This window comes from Melopsittacus undulatus, chromosome Z, assembly GCF_012275295.1.
Source record: "Melopsittacus undulatus isolate bMelUnd1 chromosome Z, bMelUnd1.mat.Z, whole genome shotgun sequence".
Lineage (NCBI taxonomy): Eukaryota > Metazoa > Chordata > Aves > Psittaciformes > Psittaculidae > Melopsittacus > Melopsittacus undulatus.
The window spans coordinates 86,540,205-86,556,954 of record NC_047557.1 but is presented as its reverse complement, the minus strand read 5'-3'; the positions used below and the strand labels follow the sequence as shown (position 1 = coordinate 86,556,954).

Sequence of the window (16,750 nt, the reverse complement as noted above, 5' to 3'; positions counted from 1 at the left end):
ATCTGTAGCATGTCTGTTTTAATTTGGGCTGTCTCACATATGTATGTTATGAGATTTTCTATCTCTTAAACACAGAAACATTCATTAGCAATGATAAACAGGAAAAAGAAGGAAGATTATTGTGAACATATTGAAAGAACTGTAACTTGGAATGATCCCTTGGTTCTCCTAATAGTTCCAAACATGCATCAAAGAGAAAGGAGAAATGATTGAACCTGCTGGATCTTCATTTTCCAGTGCTCTTTGTAGAGTAACCCCCATAGATGGTGTGGGGTAACTGTTGAACAAAAGATAGAAAGCAACTCAGAAGGAACTCTGACAGAAGGGGGAAAAAGATATTTTCTGGAGAAAAGAATGTTGCGTGTTTAGGTGACCTTTAGTTGTGCAGAAACAGCTTGGTTAACTATGGATGTCTTATTTCAGTATATAATCCAAATAAAATCACTTCTGCTGGGCTTGTCATTCAGCAAAGGAGTCTCCTTTCTGCATGCATGGGGCATGACACATATACTGTAAGGAATTTTTTACAGGTTGATTCTGTCAGGGTTGTGAGCTCGCCTTTTTTGGTTTTAGTAGGTACACTTTTTAATTATAAATCTGCCATTAAAATATCGCTGGGAGAGTTATTTATGCAGACCGTTCTAGAGGAAAAAAGTTCAGAGTACTAGAATGGAATTCAGAAGTCACTGGGTTCATCATTTGTTTTTTCAAAGTTGCATTCGTAAATACAATTTTATAGCTCAGATGATGAATTCCTTTAACATTTCTCACTGTTGTGTTCTTACAGTTCAAGCATTTCTCACTGTTCATGTTCTTACAGTTGCTTAAAAGGAACTGTAGTTTTCGAATTCTGATGTGATTATAATGCGAAAAAATCAGAACCTAATTTGGACAAAATCCCAAAAGTATTGATTATCATTAGTTATGTGATTCATTTATTTCTATTATAGTTGTGATATTGAGACTGTTTTGGTGATATGACTTACACAAAGGAATTTCTTGTTTAGTAATTAACGTTGACAAAGATGACATGGTATTGAATGAAGATCAGATTTCCAGGTAGCTAATTTTAGCTGTTTTCAGTGCAGTTGATATCAAGGTCATCTCGGTTTTTCCTGCGGACCTAGTAGACAAGCAAGAACTTGTTACGCTCTTAAGGCATACGGTGCATAGTCTGTGCATTTTCCTGCAGAGGTGCACAACCAGCTGAAGTAAAGAATCGTTGAAGGCATTGCAGACATAGACCTTAGCTTTCTGTTGTTAGATTATTAAGGGTCAGAATATAGTTCTTAGTGGTAGCTAGTGTTTGGGTAAGTAGATGCACAAGTGAAAATCAGTGTTTTTTAAAAGTGCTTTATGTAATTAACTCACAAATATGTAGCTCATTAAAATTTCAGGGAAAGGCATTACCAGTCCTTAAGAGTATATTAAGAATGGATGCAACTTGGGAGAGAATCTTTGAAGATTTTGTGCACACACAAAATTGATAGTAATATTTCTCTATCATGAATGGCTGTATCGACTTTAAGAAAGGCATCCTTACTGCAGAAGCAATGTTTGACTCACAGAACAAATAAGGCAGGATTTGGGAAGGTTTTCTGAGAGGTAGAAGCTTTTTCTGTGCTGAACTTCACTTCTTGGGGCTTCCTCTATAGTGATATGCGAAGGACATGAAGAAATTGTTAGTTGTTGTGGAACAAATTAAAACATGTTTAGGCCTTGAAGGGGAAAAAATCCCAGTGGCTGTAAGCATTGATGACAGTGATTTGTTCTTGCTGTGGGAAGTACTGTGAAGGTCTTAAATGCAGGTCCTATGCAACCCACAACAGAATGTTGCAGAAATGCCTCTCTATGAAAAGCCTACTCAGCAGAGTACTGGAGCTCTTGGGAACACTGCTATCATGGTTCTGTCTCTTGATATTGTCTGTTAACTTGATTGCTTTTACATTAATTAAGATGTCATTCAGACTTGTAGTGTACCTTTGCCTCCTACAAGACAGCATGTCAAATTCTTTTGAATGCTGCTGAGAAGATGTTCCCCTGGCTGCTGTGAATCAGGGCATATGTGAGGAAGCCTACAGCTGTTATCTGTTCCACCCGTAGTATTTTAGGGCTAGCTCTTCCATGTGAGCAGCAGTAGAGCTGATACCTGCTGCTGTTAATGGCTTTTGCAGGCAGCAGCAGCAGTACGAATTTGATGTGATTCCTGCCAATTTCTCTGCTACTCCCAGGGTTGCGGGGAGCAGTGGGAAAGTGACAGGAGGCTTGTTCAGTGCACTCGGCTGCTGCTTGGCAAAGCTATTAGCAGGAGTAGATACCCTGGAGCTCTCTCTGCAGATTCAAGACAACATTGCATTGGTTTATGTTCAGTTATATTTGGATGATTATCCTTGCAACCTTGGAAAGTGAAAACACATTTTTCCAAATCTTTAGCTTTTAAATACATGCCTGCCTCACGGTTTTCTTCCCACTTTCTCCTATGCATTTGTCAGTTAAGAGTTGCTTTCATACTACTGGTAGGTGGAATAGGTTTCTAAGCAGTTGGTGAAGAATATGTTCCTTAGGATGTTTGATCCCTGCTCAATAAGAGGGAGGGGTGTTTTTGTTGTGGCAAAAGGTTTGTCCTTCTTGCTGTAGATGCCATGTAGTTTTTTAAATTCTTTTTGGTGTGCATGGTGATTTATAATTAATTTTATTTTATGGCCATGCAATTTTTGGAAGTATGAAATGTTTATCAGAGTGAAAGACTGCTGCTGAATTACATGATCTGTGTTGCTTTGGTTGCTAAGTACATGCTGATGCTGTCCTCTGTACTGGTTCTTCTAATTTCAAAGTACTTGTGTTGCATTCCAGTTTTAGTTTTTTTGACAGTAGTGACTTCCTTGATGAAGGTTTCACTCCAGCTTTAGTTAGATTAAAATGGCTGGCTGGTGCCTTCCTGCACCTTGATGAATGTCATTTCCGTATGGTTAGAAATGTGATAGCAAAATTAAAAAAAAAAAAAGTGTCCTTGGTTTCCTAACAAATAGCTTACTGTTTGTGCAGTGCTGGAGACACCACTTATAAACAGAAGCAGTACTGCAGAGCAGGAAGTAGGGACTCAGCCTGAGGAATTAAAACATAGATTAGCCTTGTCCAGTGTACTCACAGTTCCACAGTAAGAGAGTGATAAAGTAGTTGAAGACACCTTGGGAAGCAGCTTTATGCTCTGTAGCATAAGAAACTTTGCTCTAAAGGAATAAAATAACTAGGTACATTATTGCAAAAGAATTATGAAAATCCCACCATTTCTGTATTGCCCACTTAATTATTAGGTGGGTTTGTTTATTTCTGGCCCAGGAATGTTCAAGGACGTACCAAGTTCTTTTAAGACTCCTCGGACAGTACTGGCTTTAGTAGAGTTTTGCTTAGAGCTGACATTACACCAAGAGTATGTTAGGAATATATTTTGTTTAGCTGATCTCAAAATGCAAAATAGTATGTGATTTAGCAGTTTTACTAAGTTACAAAGTAATACTCCTAAAAGGTAAATCATTGCAGTTTGTTACAGATACTGTAACTATGGTGTAGCAGCGTCTTGGCTAGAGTTCTCAAAAGTAAAACTAAAATTTAATAATTGCCCTTGTTATGAAGAGGCTTATTTACAGAAAGATCTTTAAGTGGCATAGAAAACAATCTATTTGGTATACTTGTACCCCTAGTGTTTTCAATGGACAGTGAGCTTCATTTTGAAATTAAATTTAAATGAAGCGAAATTCAGATTAAATGTAAGGCCTAATCTTAATGTTCTTGCAAAAATTAAATATTTCTATGAAAAAAACATTTATCACAAAAATATAAATATATATCAAGCAAAACAGAAATCAAATCCTGATTCTTCTTCATTCTTCTTTAATGGGCTTCTCTGACTGAAGTTGCTAGATGGAGTGATGCTGTCAAAAGCTTCTTGTTTTTTAATAACCTTTCAAAAACCTGATCATATCCGCTTTTAGATTTTATTTGATACGTTCACAATGCATACTTGAAGACTTCACTGATCTTTGAAAATAGCACTTTGAATCAGCATTGTGATGGAGAGGATTTTACCACTGCGATGTGTCCCCAGGTCTTCACCACAAAGTGTCCGTGGGCCTTGTGCAGGGGGGTACAGCTTAAGTTCAGGAGTTCTTCCATTTTCTGTAGGAAGCAGGCAAGTCTGAGTTTGTATGGTCACTACTGCTAGTTTATAGAAATGAGGTAAAAATGAAGAAAAATAAATGGAAAGAATAGTGTTGGAGAGCAAGATGAGCACATGGGCTTGTGTTTTGGTGCCTCTCCCCTCTGGAATCTTTGGTCTTGCTCTAGTGTGGGAAATTGAGCAGCAGAGTAGCAGTGAAGCCAGATGGACGCTCAGCTCCCAGGATTTTCCGTCCTGGTGAGCAGGCATTGCTGGCAGCGCTGGCGGAGGAGGAGTACGAGTTAAAGCCCACACCGCATGTAGGGGAGAGTGGCCCATTGGGGGTTAAATTGCAGAGCCTAATGGAATAATAACGGGTAGCACCATCTGCTGGCCTACTTCCGCAGAAGGAGTCAGTATTTTTAACGACATCTCTAATATTCATGCTGATGCATTTTGATGCTTTGTGCATTCATTTCTTCCCGTGCTTTGTTGGAACCTGGCTCCGCGGTTACGGTGGGTGCTGAGCGCCGCTGTGGCAGCAGGCAGCCCTCCCCACCTGAGGCAGCTGGCTGGCACCCGTGGACCTGTGCTCACCCAGGGAGGAATATGTTGATAAATCACAACGCGTGTTTGTGGAGGGTTGTACATCTCTTGGCTGCAGCTTGCTAAATAGGCCATTTAGCAATCTTCTCTCAATGCTTTTCTCTTGAGCACTGCTCGGGGTGCTGAAAAAGCAGAGGGCAAGCCTTTGTCTGATGCCAAACATGTCTTCAGTGAAGAGGCCAAGGGGAAGGGTAAGTGGAAGCCTGAATGAGTGGGAGGAGGAGGGGTTCTTTGGGCTAAAAGGCTAATGGGATTGAATAACCTTCCTTATTACTGGCTGCTGCTGCGGGAGCCGCGCCGCATCGCCATCTTGAGCTGGCTGCTGTTCTGCGGGTCCGGCGGTGGCAGCACCCGCAGGCCATGCACTGCTGTTCACCTATGGGGACCCGTGCCTGCCGCCAGGCCCCTCCGCAGCACCCACAGGAGATGCACCCACCAAGGGGCTCCGGACCTGGCCACAAAATGGCTTTGGAAATCCCCAGTGGCTCTTCTTCGTGCTGTAGGCAGAAGCGCATGTACGGGTGAGAGCGTAACGTAACTGTTATCTGCTGGGTTTTGTCGGAGTAGGAAATTCTTCCCATTCCTCAAAGGGGAAGGGGGAGGGGAGGGAAGCAAAAACATGTCTCCTAGCAGGGTTACAGGGAGGCTCATAATCCTAACGCTGCATTCGTGGTGTAAACAACACTGTGTCGATGAAACCAAATGGTGATTAAAACCCTGAAAATCAAGACAAGTTACATTTTCTAACTAGGGCATTGTCTGTACATCGATCTAAATGAAAATAGTGCTTTCTGATTTCTTGTGAGTATAGGTTTGGTTTTATCTTTTGTTTGGTTTTTAATCTTGATTCTGTTCAAACATCTGTTCAGCAGTGAATTAGTCTTGTAAGATGTGCTGTCTACATTAAGGTAACTGTGGTCCTGGTCTCTAACAAAAGGTGAAGTACTGATGCTGTTACCCTTGGGAGTTCTTTGCTTTTTCAGATTTTTATAAGAACAGCATTTATTGGAAGTATATGTCAAATGTATGGGAATGCTGGGAAGGTTTAAGGATTAGTTTCTCTAACTACAGAAAGAAGGCTGAGAGAATTTTAGAACGATATTTTTTAACTGATTTTCAGTTTGTGGCTTCATTGTTGAAAACCCACAATTGATGTAGTTATTCTGAAACCCACGCCATTCTGTGGGATCAACAGAATTCTTTCTTTTTTTGTGTCTGCTTGAATTCCTGCCAGTTTCATGTGGTTTTTGTAAATGCATATCCAGACTGAAAACTTTTGCACTTTCAGGAAATTTTTATATTCTTAAAATAAGGTAATTTTATTTCCTTTTGTCTGTTGCTACAGCCTCCTTCCTCCAAGAAGACTGTTGGTTCGGGATCATATACTAAGTTGCAGAATACCCAGGTGAAGGCAATGTCGGAAAAAAAGCAGAAGAAAAAAACAGACATGGAAAGTAAACAAGAGAAGGCAAATCGCATAATATCTGAAGCAATTGCAAAAGCAAAAGAGAGAGGAGAGAGAAACATTCCACGGGTAATGAGTCCTGAAAACTTCCCCAGTGTTTCAGCTGAAGGTAAAGAGGAAAAGAAGGGTAGAAAAGTTAAATCCAAACCAAAGGAGAAGGAGAGCAAAAAACCGAAAACCGGTTCCTCATCCAAAACTAAAGAGAAAACAAAAATTGGGTAAGTAAACTAAAAGGTCTCATTTCACACTAGGTCCTTTATTAAAATGAAAACTGATTACTGTTAATAAATTGTTCTCCTCCACTGCCTACACAAAATTCTTCCTGATCAAGTCCATGTGTGGACTCTCTCATTCAGGAACAAGAATCCTCTGTTTTTCCTTTAGATAAAATCATTTTAGGACTGTCCTTCTTAAAGAAATTATTTTAAATTCATATCCTGAAATATTCTATACTTACTTTGAAATATAGACAAGACCAACATATCTTTAATCTAGTGTTGTTATTAGTTCTGACCCCAAATTAACTTTATCTCTCCTATATATGCTGCTGTCATCAATTTTGGCATGTGTCTTCAATAAAGTGTGCGGTGATAAACTGTATAGGGAGGACTAAATGAAACTAAAATGAACTTGTTAGCAAGTGAATATTCCTATAGATATCACATGTATCAAAAGCTAAGTGCATATTGAAAAATTTGTATTATAAGCATTTTGTTGTTTTCAGTCATAGCAATTTAATCTGCCCTCCTAAAAATTTTGCAGACTCAGATGGGTCAAATTGGGTGGTTATTGTGGGGTAAGGAGCTTTTGAAAGGTATTAGGCGCTAGAACACTCCAAGGGATTCAGTAGGTGTCATGTTTTCTGACTCCAGAGCAAAACTAGTTCTCCTGTATACTTATAAAGGAAAGTGCCTAATTTCCACTGTTAATTATGTCAGTCAGAACTTGAAATAAAAATCTTACCTACAGTCTGACTTTTCATTTTTTAAAATCCATGCTCTTTTTGCGATAGCAGAAATACTAACTGGCATAGCTCTCCAAACTGAAGTGTCTCATATACATATGTATATTCTCATGTATGTAAAGCAGAAATGAATGTTCTTTTAATCAGCCTGTTTCTCTGCATTTATTTTTCCTAGACTCAGTGCTTTCGTTACATGCGTGAAGTAAACAACTTCCTTGATAAGTTGTCCTGTACTGTAAAGGAGCTAAACTTGACACTTAATGGGAATTTTGTAGCCTTAATTTCTTTCTTTTCTGGCTATGGGTTGGCATATGGATGCTGCTCGCGGTATTCCTTAGTGCATTGAATATTTTTTTACCTCCATCTTGTTTAAAGCGGGATTTTGGGTGTGTACTTCCATGGCTGATTTCACTTTCATGTTTTTGAATTTACTTACATTCTATAGCAGATATTTTGTGGGTCTGTCCAAACAGAAAGCTTGCATTCTGTTGGTAATCTAGAGTCAAGTTTCCTGAAGATTCATGTGAGTTGCCCTTAGTGTGTTTCCTGTGCATTCTTTCAGGTAATTTACAAAACCAGCCAAAATATTATCCTTATAAGACGTAGTTCCCATAATATTTTTACTGGTTTTAATCAGAAAAGTGAAATGAACTGTTACTTGTGATTTATACTTAAGCATTTTTTTTGTCTTCATGAAATGCTTAGCTGTGCACATGGGTTAGGATCAGTTTTCGAGCTTTCATGACACAGCATCAGTTGACAAAGAGTTTTTTCCTCAAACTGTGTTTTAAACCATAATAGTTGTGCTTGATCCCAAGTACGCTGAAGCTAGTAGGGAGACTCCTATTTAATTATGGGCAATTTGTCATAATGCTGTGTTGGGCTGTGGAGGTTTGCCTCCCCTTTATTTACTAGTTTAATTAGGTAATGCCTCAGTAGCACTTTTGTTAGCTTAATCATACTGCCAGGTATTGTTTTAACTACATGGAACACATACCTAAAGATTTGGTAGTCCAATTCTGTTAAAAAGCAGTGGAGGGAGTCTTCTAGGACCACGTATTACAGATTGTACAGAATTTCTATGTGTTTTGATGCACAGCAGTAAAGCAAGTGCTTTGAGGCATCCACATACTTCATCTTTATATCCAAACAGCTTCATATTGTTATGTTGTGCTAGCACTATTTTATATTATTTATGTAAATACATTAAATGTCGCCTGTCTATTGAAGAATATGCTACATCGGTTTTGAAGAGCAGTAATTTGAAAAAAGGTCTTGATTTTTCGGAAAAGAATAATTTCAGACTTTTCTGTGCAGATATTAACTACTGATCTTGCATAAGAAGAATATTTACTTGAGAATGGCTATACTTTTCAAAGGTGGTTTAAGAAAAATCATGCGATTAATAAAATCTGTTTTATTTAGAGAAGGACAAAATGAAATCCAGGAACTAATAAGGGGTTTAGAAAGCCAAGCAATTCTTATGAAATTTTTTTTCTAATTATATTCCTAAGAAAATATTTCTCAATGCATCGTAGCATATCCTGGAAATTATGATGTCAAAATAGAATTGGGATTTTAAATGTATGGATTGCTACATTGGTTTTCTCATTTATCTTAAACTCTAAATCTTAGGGAAGAACTCTGGGGGAAAATTACAATGCTGAAACAGCACCTTTAAGTGTTTGTATTGGGGAAGAAGGCAAAAGGAGGACCTCAATTCTGTGAAAAGTTTTTGTTTATGTTGGAAATCAGGAGGTTTAAGATCTGTTTAAAATCAGAAGAGAAAAAAATTACTATTTACATTTCTTTTTTACTCAAGAAGGAGAAAAAATTGAAAAAAAAAAGAGGCAAAGTTGTATATATGACATTGCTTGCATTTAAGCAGGAAGTAAAAATTCCCCCCTCATGATTGAAAAGGTCTATAAACAATTTCCAGTTGTTGAAACTGTTATCAACTGTAGTTCTTTAAGCAATAAGATCATGCCCGAAACTACAGCCAAGAAAGTTATACACTAAAAAAAGCATAAGCTAAGTATGTGTTTTTAACAGGGTGGATAATTTGGTTTAGGTTCATCTGCTTTCCCTCTGTAGAAGGTAGTTTCACTGTGGTATGTCCATCCTAGATGATTAGTTTCATTCAGTGCCTTCTATAGCAAGCACATTGAACTCAGAGTAACTGAGAGTTATGCTGGTTCAGTCTGGATTCCAAGAGCTAGCCCAGTGTGACTGTGTGTGTTTTGGAAGGTCCGAGGTCAGATGCATGTTTCAGGTGACTCCTGTTCGAGTTGCAGGCAAGCATAGAGCTGCAGAGCAGAAACTATGAACAAATACCTTTTTGAGAAGTTTTTGGAGACTGGTTTTAATCTGATCTTTCGCATCTCTACTAGCATCAAACCTAGGCTATTCAGTGTTAGCCCAACTGTACTTTCTGTAGTCCAGTACTCAAACAGTAAACTCTTATTTAGCTTGTGTCATAAACTTTGCTGGGATCCTATAAGGGTTCCATCTGTGTAGCACATCCTGTATTGCTCTTGAGGAGGATTTGCAGGAGCTGCACAGTTGCCCATCTGTGAAAATGATCTACTCCACTGCTCTGGTGGAGCTGAAGCACAAAACACTAGTTGCTGAACAGACCTTGATGAAATTGCCTGGTAGCAATCAGCTAAAAAACAAACAAACAAGCCCTTTTAAATGTCATACCATATAGCTTTTACTGGAACTGAGTAGCCCTCATCTAGCATAAAGATGAGTTTTCACTTCTGTATCTCAGTTCAAGGGACAAGATGATTTTTAAACCATCTTGACTGTTTTCCTTGCTCACTGCATATGATAGGTATGTGTTTGGGGATTCATGTTATTAACTGTTTACATTTTCCTTAGTGGTTCTTCTGATATGTATGTACAGAAAAAAAATTAAAGAGAGGGGTTTTTTTCCAGCTTATTGCTTGTTAGAAATTACTAGCAGTTACTTTCTAGGCAGGCTGTACTTTCTTTCTAAAGGTTGTCATTGAGGTTTTTAATCCTCTGACCTGTTGCACTCAAAATAATTAATCTCTGTTAATTTCAGTCAGATGGTTTAGAACTGGATTCACTAATCAGTAAGATATCTGTGACATAAGCATTGGTGAAGATCAGTGACTAAATTCTTTTACTACCAAAAGCATTGTAAGCATATGACAGAAATTATTAGAAGAATGCATGTGTATTATATTCAGTGTTACAAACTAACCAGTTTGCTTTATACATTGATTATTGATCAAGTTAATTCTTTAAAATTTACTTACTTTACAATTTTATGAGGACTGCAGAACCACTTTTCATATCCTGGCTATTTACCAAGATGCATTGGTGTTCAGGAATCTATTTAAACCCTATTTTTGCATAGAACTTTTTTCCATTTATAAGCTTTTTCTAACTGATTTTAATTCTACTTCTTCCATTTAAGGTGATGCATATTAAACTAAAAACTCTCCTTCTTGCTACTTGATGTGAAGGATAGAAGAATTACAAATTTGTGAACGTTCTGTTGTTCAAAAAAGTAGATTGGCATTTAGGTTTTATAGCTCTCGATGTATTTCCACCTACTCAAACATAAAATTAAAAGATCATGGCTCTGATGAAAAGCAGCAGCTCTGCACTGATGATATAAAGGACAATATCAGCAGATTAGATTTAGTTTTTGGGGATTTTTTATCACCACATAGTTTAAATAAATAAATCACCCAAATCATAAGACTTTGACTTTCAGTTTAATTCCAGGTGGTAATCCGTAAATTGAAAACCATTTCCTACTATTAGAAAAGGCCATATTGTTTCGTGTACTAGAACAACAATGGTGGGGTTTGGTTTTTTTATTAACCCTTAAATTATGTAGTAATGAATACAGCCAGTTGTGGATGCCCCCGTTTAGTGTTCACATGAGTAAATGTCCTCGTTGACTTGGAGTAGGTCTCACGTGTTTTATTTACTAGAGCGTTTTTAGACCCAAGACCCTGTCAGAATGGGGGAAGGATGTGATTCTGCTGCCTCTGTATCATTTAAGTTTAAATGCCTAGAACTTGAAGTGAATTTTGCAGAAGGCAGGACACTGTGAGTTGTCTTTTATGTTTTGTGTAAGTAAGGCAGGGGTTGGCTAATAGATCCGTACTCAAAGGGAAGAGATGCTCACTGAATCTTTTTGATCTGTTAGATCATAAACAGCTTCTGTCATGATTAGAAATGGCATACAAATTCGAAATTTTGTCATCCTTCTGGGAGGAAGCTCTTTACTACGACAGTGATAAGGCCTTTGCACAGGTTGCCTAGGGAAGCTGTGGCTGGATTGTGGTTGTGGCTTGGAGCAACCTGGTTTAGTGGAAGGTGTCCCTGCCTGTGGCAGTGGTGTGGAACTAAATGGAATTTAAGGTCCCTTCCAATCCAAACCATTCTATGATATCTTTTCATGCCCTGAGCTGTGACTCCCTGATGGCATTTTCTCTGCTCATAGATTCTAGTTTTGATGCATAAGTTAGGTCTTAAGTGACATAATTTTAAGTTACTACTGCAAAATGTATGAATGCAAAATAGTGTGGTCTTATTCCAGTGTTGTATGAGCATGAAATGGCTCTTGACTGAAGGAGTGTTTGTAAAACTCTGTGCGCAATCCAGCAGTTATTGATTTGAAATATAACTGGAGAAGGAGCCAGTGGCTAATATTAGTGTTTTAGTATTATTTATTAAACATGCTAAAAGGATAAGAGCAACTGTTTTTATAGCACCAGTTCAACTCTCATTGCAAGAAGATAAGCAGTCTTGTCAAGGACATATCTGCTTTTGTGTTCTGCTAATAGATAGATTTTTAGCTAAGTTTTTAGTGATAAATACTTAAACTGTTGATGACATAGGAGTTTTATTGTTGGTAATACAACAAAGTGCTTTGACTACAAATTAAAATATCTGGGAAGTGGCTTTGGACTTAAAATATATTTATTATTTTATTAAATAAATTGAATTTATTTAAGTCAGTTGATATCCTCTGCTTTGGGAAAATTGGAGCATAATGATGTGCTAAAGACATGCATTGAAAGCCAGCAATACTTACTATTTCTTGCATGCATATTTCATATTTGCTGGGTTTCTTCTTTTTTTTTTCCTTCCTCTTTAATCCTTCCTCATACTCACTAACTTGGAAGGCTTTGAAAATTGTTCTTTATAATTCTCAAGGTGTTCAAAGTGCTGATAATTCTCCCATCACATTTTCTGCCATCTGCTATTACTGATTCTTAATTTAAAAGAGAGAAATTGCAGTGCTCTTCACATAGTGATTCCTGGTGGTCTTGGTGATACTTCTAATTCTTTCAGTTGTGATCTAAACCATGTTAGGAAGCTTGTGCTATGGATCAAAAGCACTAATGGCTCATGAGATGGCTTCTTTGGAGCCTTTTCTGTTTATATGAGTCTCTCAACATCTTTGTTTTGTTGTTAAAAAAGAAGAAAATATATGCTGAATCAATCTACACTGTCTAATTGTTTAAGTATTTCTAGATAATATGGGATGAGATACATTTTAAGTTTTAAAAGGCAAGAGTAAGTGCAGTTGGAATGGAGTCTAGTGTTACTATTTATTCTGTGTCTACAGCATGCTGTTTCCTTTTCATAGAAACAGAATAGATAGTTTCTGTTCAGAACAGTTTGTTTCAGAGAGGATAAAGGGATTTTAGCCAAGATCCTTATGCTTCCGTATAGAAATTCATAAACTGGCAAGAGAACTTGCTCTCTTAGTGGAAAAAAAAATTGCAGAATTGATCCAGTTTACAAGCTTCTGAAAATTATTGTTTTCACATAGCAGATTTTGAGAGGGTTTTGGCCAAAATATGAGCAGATTGCATTTTTACTAATAGAAATGCGTGACTTTAGCACCATACTGCTTTTCAGCAACTTTTGATAGCAAGGAGCATTGTGGTTCTGGGCACTGGATCAGAAAGAAGTGAAATTGCCTTTACTCCTCTCACTGGTACCATATCCATATAGAGGAGGAAACTTTCTGATCTGCATCATCTAGAGATGTTAAGGAAATTTCAGGGAGATGCTTGCGAAGAGAAGGTGAGGCGGGGGAGGGCCAGTACTGAATACAAGATGGAGATAAGGCACAAAAGCTGACAGGGAAATGGAATATTATGTGTAAGACTTCAGGGGCAGAGCAAAAGGTGACCACAATGAGATTACAACTATAGAGAAGGAGAGGAAAAATCGTGCAAAGAAAGATGTAGCTAGAGCTACAATCACAATCTGTTTTGAAACAGAAGGTCCTTAAAATCTTCTGCTATTCAGTGGATGCCACTACAATCCATAGAAAAATAGTCATGACCTTCTTTAATTCTGTTTATTGAATCCAAAAGGAAAATGAGTCTAAAATACTAGGCAGTAGTGTATGAAATGAGGGTGAACTATGGTTGCACAGATACAAATGCTTAACATAGCACCATGCATTTATGCAGCATTTTAATATACCGTTACACAAAAGAGGATCAAATTTGGAATAGGTTGCACAGGGAGATGTCAGCCTTGGAGACAAGCAGAGCTTGGCTGAATTCAGCAACATAAAAGAATTCTGTGTTGGATAAAGTTGGCTTTCAGTAGGGACCAGACGTCCTCCAGAGATCCCTTCCAGCTTGACTTACATCTCAACACCTATTTGATGAAAGTATCCTTTTTCTTTATTGCTAGTAGCCTTTTGTTCGCTTAAAAATCAGAATGTGTATCATATTCACAAGTCATCTCTACATGCCATACGTTCATCAGGTCTTTAATGCCTTTGCTCCAAATCAGCCTTATTTATAGGTCAAAAAATAATAATTTAAAAACTAAATTATGTGCATTCACTGGATTGAATATGTTCTATGTCCAGTTCTTTAAATTAAAAGGTAAGAAGGGACAGTACAGATAAGCACAGCTTGTTGCACATAACATATGGCCAAAGCTTAGAGGAGCTCCTACCCACCTGAGACCAGAGTTTTATCTGGCCTTGTGTCCTGTCTCTAGCAATGGCCAGAAGCGGCTGTAATGGAAGTTCAAGGTGTGGAAAACATACATGATACTTATTAATATTTTCCCAAATTCCAAAGATGCAAAAAAGGAACTTTGTGGAAGAGATACCATTCTTCCAAAAAATTCTCACTCAAGTTTATCAGGTTTGCCTTTAAATCCATGTTAAATTTTAGCATCCACAATTCCATTTAACAAGCTCAGAAGTTCAATCACAGTTTGCCTTGTCTGCATTACTTTGGAATAGGTTAGGTGACAAGTGCTAATGTAACACGTAAATTCCATGAAACAAAGTGAGATAAAAATCAAAAAAGTGGTTTATTGAAGTCCATCATCAGAGTCATATTAGACAAATACCTGAGATTCCAATAGTAAAAAAAAAAAAGAAAAAAAGGAACCACCAAACCCCCCAAAAAACAACTGAAAAACAATCAAAAAACCACAACTAATGGGACATTGAAAAATGAGGGGTGGGGAGACAGACAACAAACTACTGAAGACAGTAGGGAAACCAATGCATTACTTTTATTTCCTGCAGTTATGAAACAGGTATTCTGAGGAATAATTAAACTGAGAACACACCTAATAAGGACTTGAGGATCAGAATTTACTTCTGAACAAGCAGCTCTGTGAACAAACATATCTGTGATTGTGCTTACTGCAGCTTCATTTCAGTGTCCATTTGCCAGTGCCATTCACTTCATACTAGAAGTAAAAAAATGTAGGAGTGGAAAATGTTTCAGTTTTTTTTTTAAGCCTTTCTGCTGAACATACCTAGTGTTTTAATATTAAAAACCAATGGAAATGTTAATTGCTTCTGAAAATATGCCTATAGTCTTCTGCAGGCCATGTTGCTTAAAGTATCCGTAAGTTTTCTGTAACTTAAGATTTTTCTTTTCTGTGTGAACTGTTCTTTTGGATGTAGCTCTGTTTGGACATGTCCAACAAGAAGCAAATGATATACAAGTGTTTCAACCACTACCTTCTTATCAGTGGTTTTTTAGGTGATCGGTGTATTTGCTGCTTTGGTGTAAAAGAACTTCTGTTGTCTGTATAAAGTCTGAAGACTTTCTTTTGTTCTGTAAAATGGCAAAAGAGGTTTGTTTGCTGCAGCATTTTCTATCACAGATCTGATGGTTAGATACTGTATAAAATACATATTTAAGGACAGCATTTTATCTGTGAATTTATTGGATAGCTTCTCATCATTCTTCAGTTAAGCCACTGAAAACATATTTCAGGAGGCATATTTGGCACATTTCAAATACTAAAAGGTATTTTTATACCCTTTAGTTAAAAACAAATTGTCGGTATTGTGATTTACAGTATAACCTTTAAATCTTTACAGGAGATAATTGGTGCTTTTTCATCAAAATATAACTATTCAGCACATTGTTTTAATTTATTCTGAGAGGATCAAGATTTCTTGGAGCTAAAACTACAGAGTTTTGAAAATAGGTTCTTTTTGACTTTTATTTTTTTAAGGGCTTAAAGGACTCATGCAATTCTCATTTTTACCATTGAATGACTTGCCTAAACATGCAAGTTATGTATGTCAGAAAGCTCTGAGTAATGTTATCTTGTTGTCCATAGCTAGTTGTTTTGTGTAAGAGAAGGTATATTTTGCAATTGGCAAATGGTTTATATGAATGATACACTGTCCTCATCTGCAGATGGTGTTTATGCTAACTTTGTATAGTCTACCATTGTCAGTTAGTTTAAATGCTGGATTTGGCATCTCTTGTGCATTTATGGATTTAAAATGGGTATGAAACAAGAATTTTAAGTGCTAACTGCTTGCCTGTAGAGAAACTCAGTAACTGTAATAGAAAACACTGCCTTCTGTAAAGTTGTACCTTTTGTTGTGAGGCACATATTTCAGATAGTGGTGCTTCCTGAGTTTTACAATAGGAAGAATAAGGGAATTGCTAGTGGATGTGATGTTGCTTTTTAATCTTGAAGTGAAGTAGATTAGATGTTGGGCTTTTTTCCTAACAGAAAGCTAATCATCACACTGGGTAAGAAGCAGAAAAGAAAAAACGAATCTTCAGATGAGTTGTCTGATGCTAAGCAGACTACACAGCGGGCACTGAAAGATGAAGACTCACAGGTAAGTACTCAGAATTTTTCTCTTCTAAATTTCTGTGTTGTTACTTCTATAGGTCTTTTCCTCCACTCCCTTCCCAAAAGTTGCACTCCTTTTGACATAGTGACAGTTCCTCTTTCACTGCTGTCTTTTTCATAGGTAGAACTTTACATTATAAGCTACTTCTCTCAGTTGAAAATCAGAAAATCCTACCGTTTAGAGATCCCTGTCTATAATGGGATGTCAGCGCCCTCCTTGTATTTGTTTAATTTTAGTACAGAAGTCAATAGATTTGACACAGTAAATACTCACCTGTTGAGCTGATTTTTGCTTTGGCTGACTTTGTGGGGAGAAGGCAAAGGTTGCCTAATACAAGGAACATTTTTCAGTTAAAACTGGCTCTGGAGAACACTTTAAAAGGCTGATTTTAGACTTTACTGTTTTTTC

General features: G+C 37.3%; 1 protein-coding gene across 4 annotated transcripts in view; it reads left to right on the top strand.

The window, feature by feature from the left end:
• Nucleotides 1–16,750, top strand: part of CHD9 (chromodomain helicase DNA binding protein 9) — a 75,889-nt gene that overhangs the window by 14,056 nt on the left and 45,083 nt on the right. For 2 of the 4 annotated variants that reach the window (XM_031051736.2, XM_031051735.2), the window contains exons 1-3: nucleotides 4,924–4,953; nucleotides 6,108–6,445; nucleotides 16,216–16,327. In XM_031051736.2, the coding sequence (XP_030907596.1) occupies nucleotides 4,924–4,953; nucleotides 6,108–6,445; nucleotides 16,216–16,327 (480 nt within the window). Of the gene's footprint in view, nucleotides 1–4,923; nucleotides 4,954–6,107; nucleotides 6,446–16,215; nucleotides 16,328–16,750 lie in introns of those variants that run through there. The other 2 variants (XM_031051734.2, XM_031051733.2) reach the window with 1 other exon arrangement.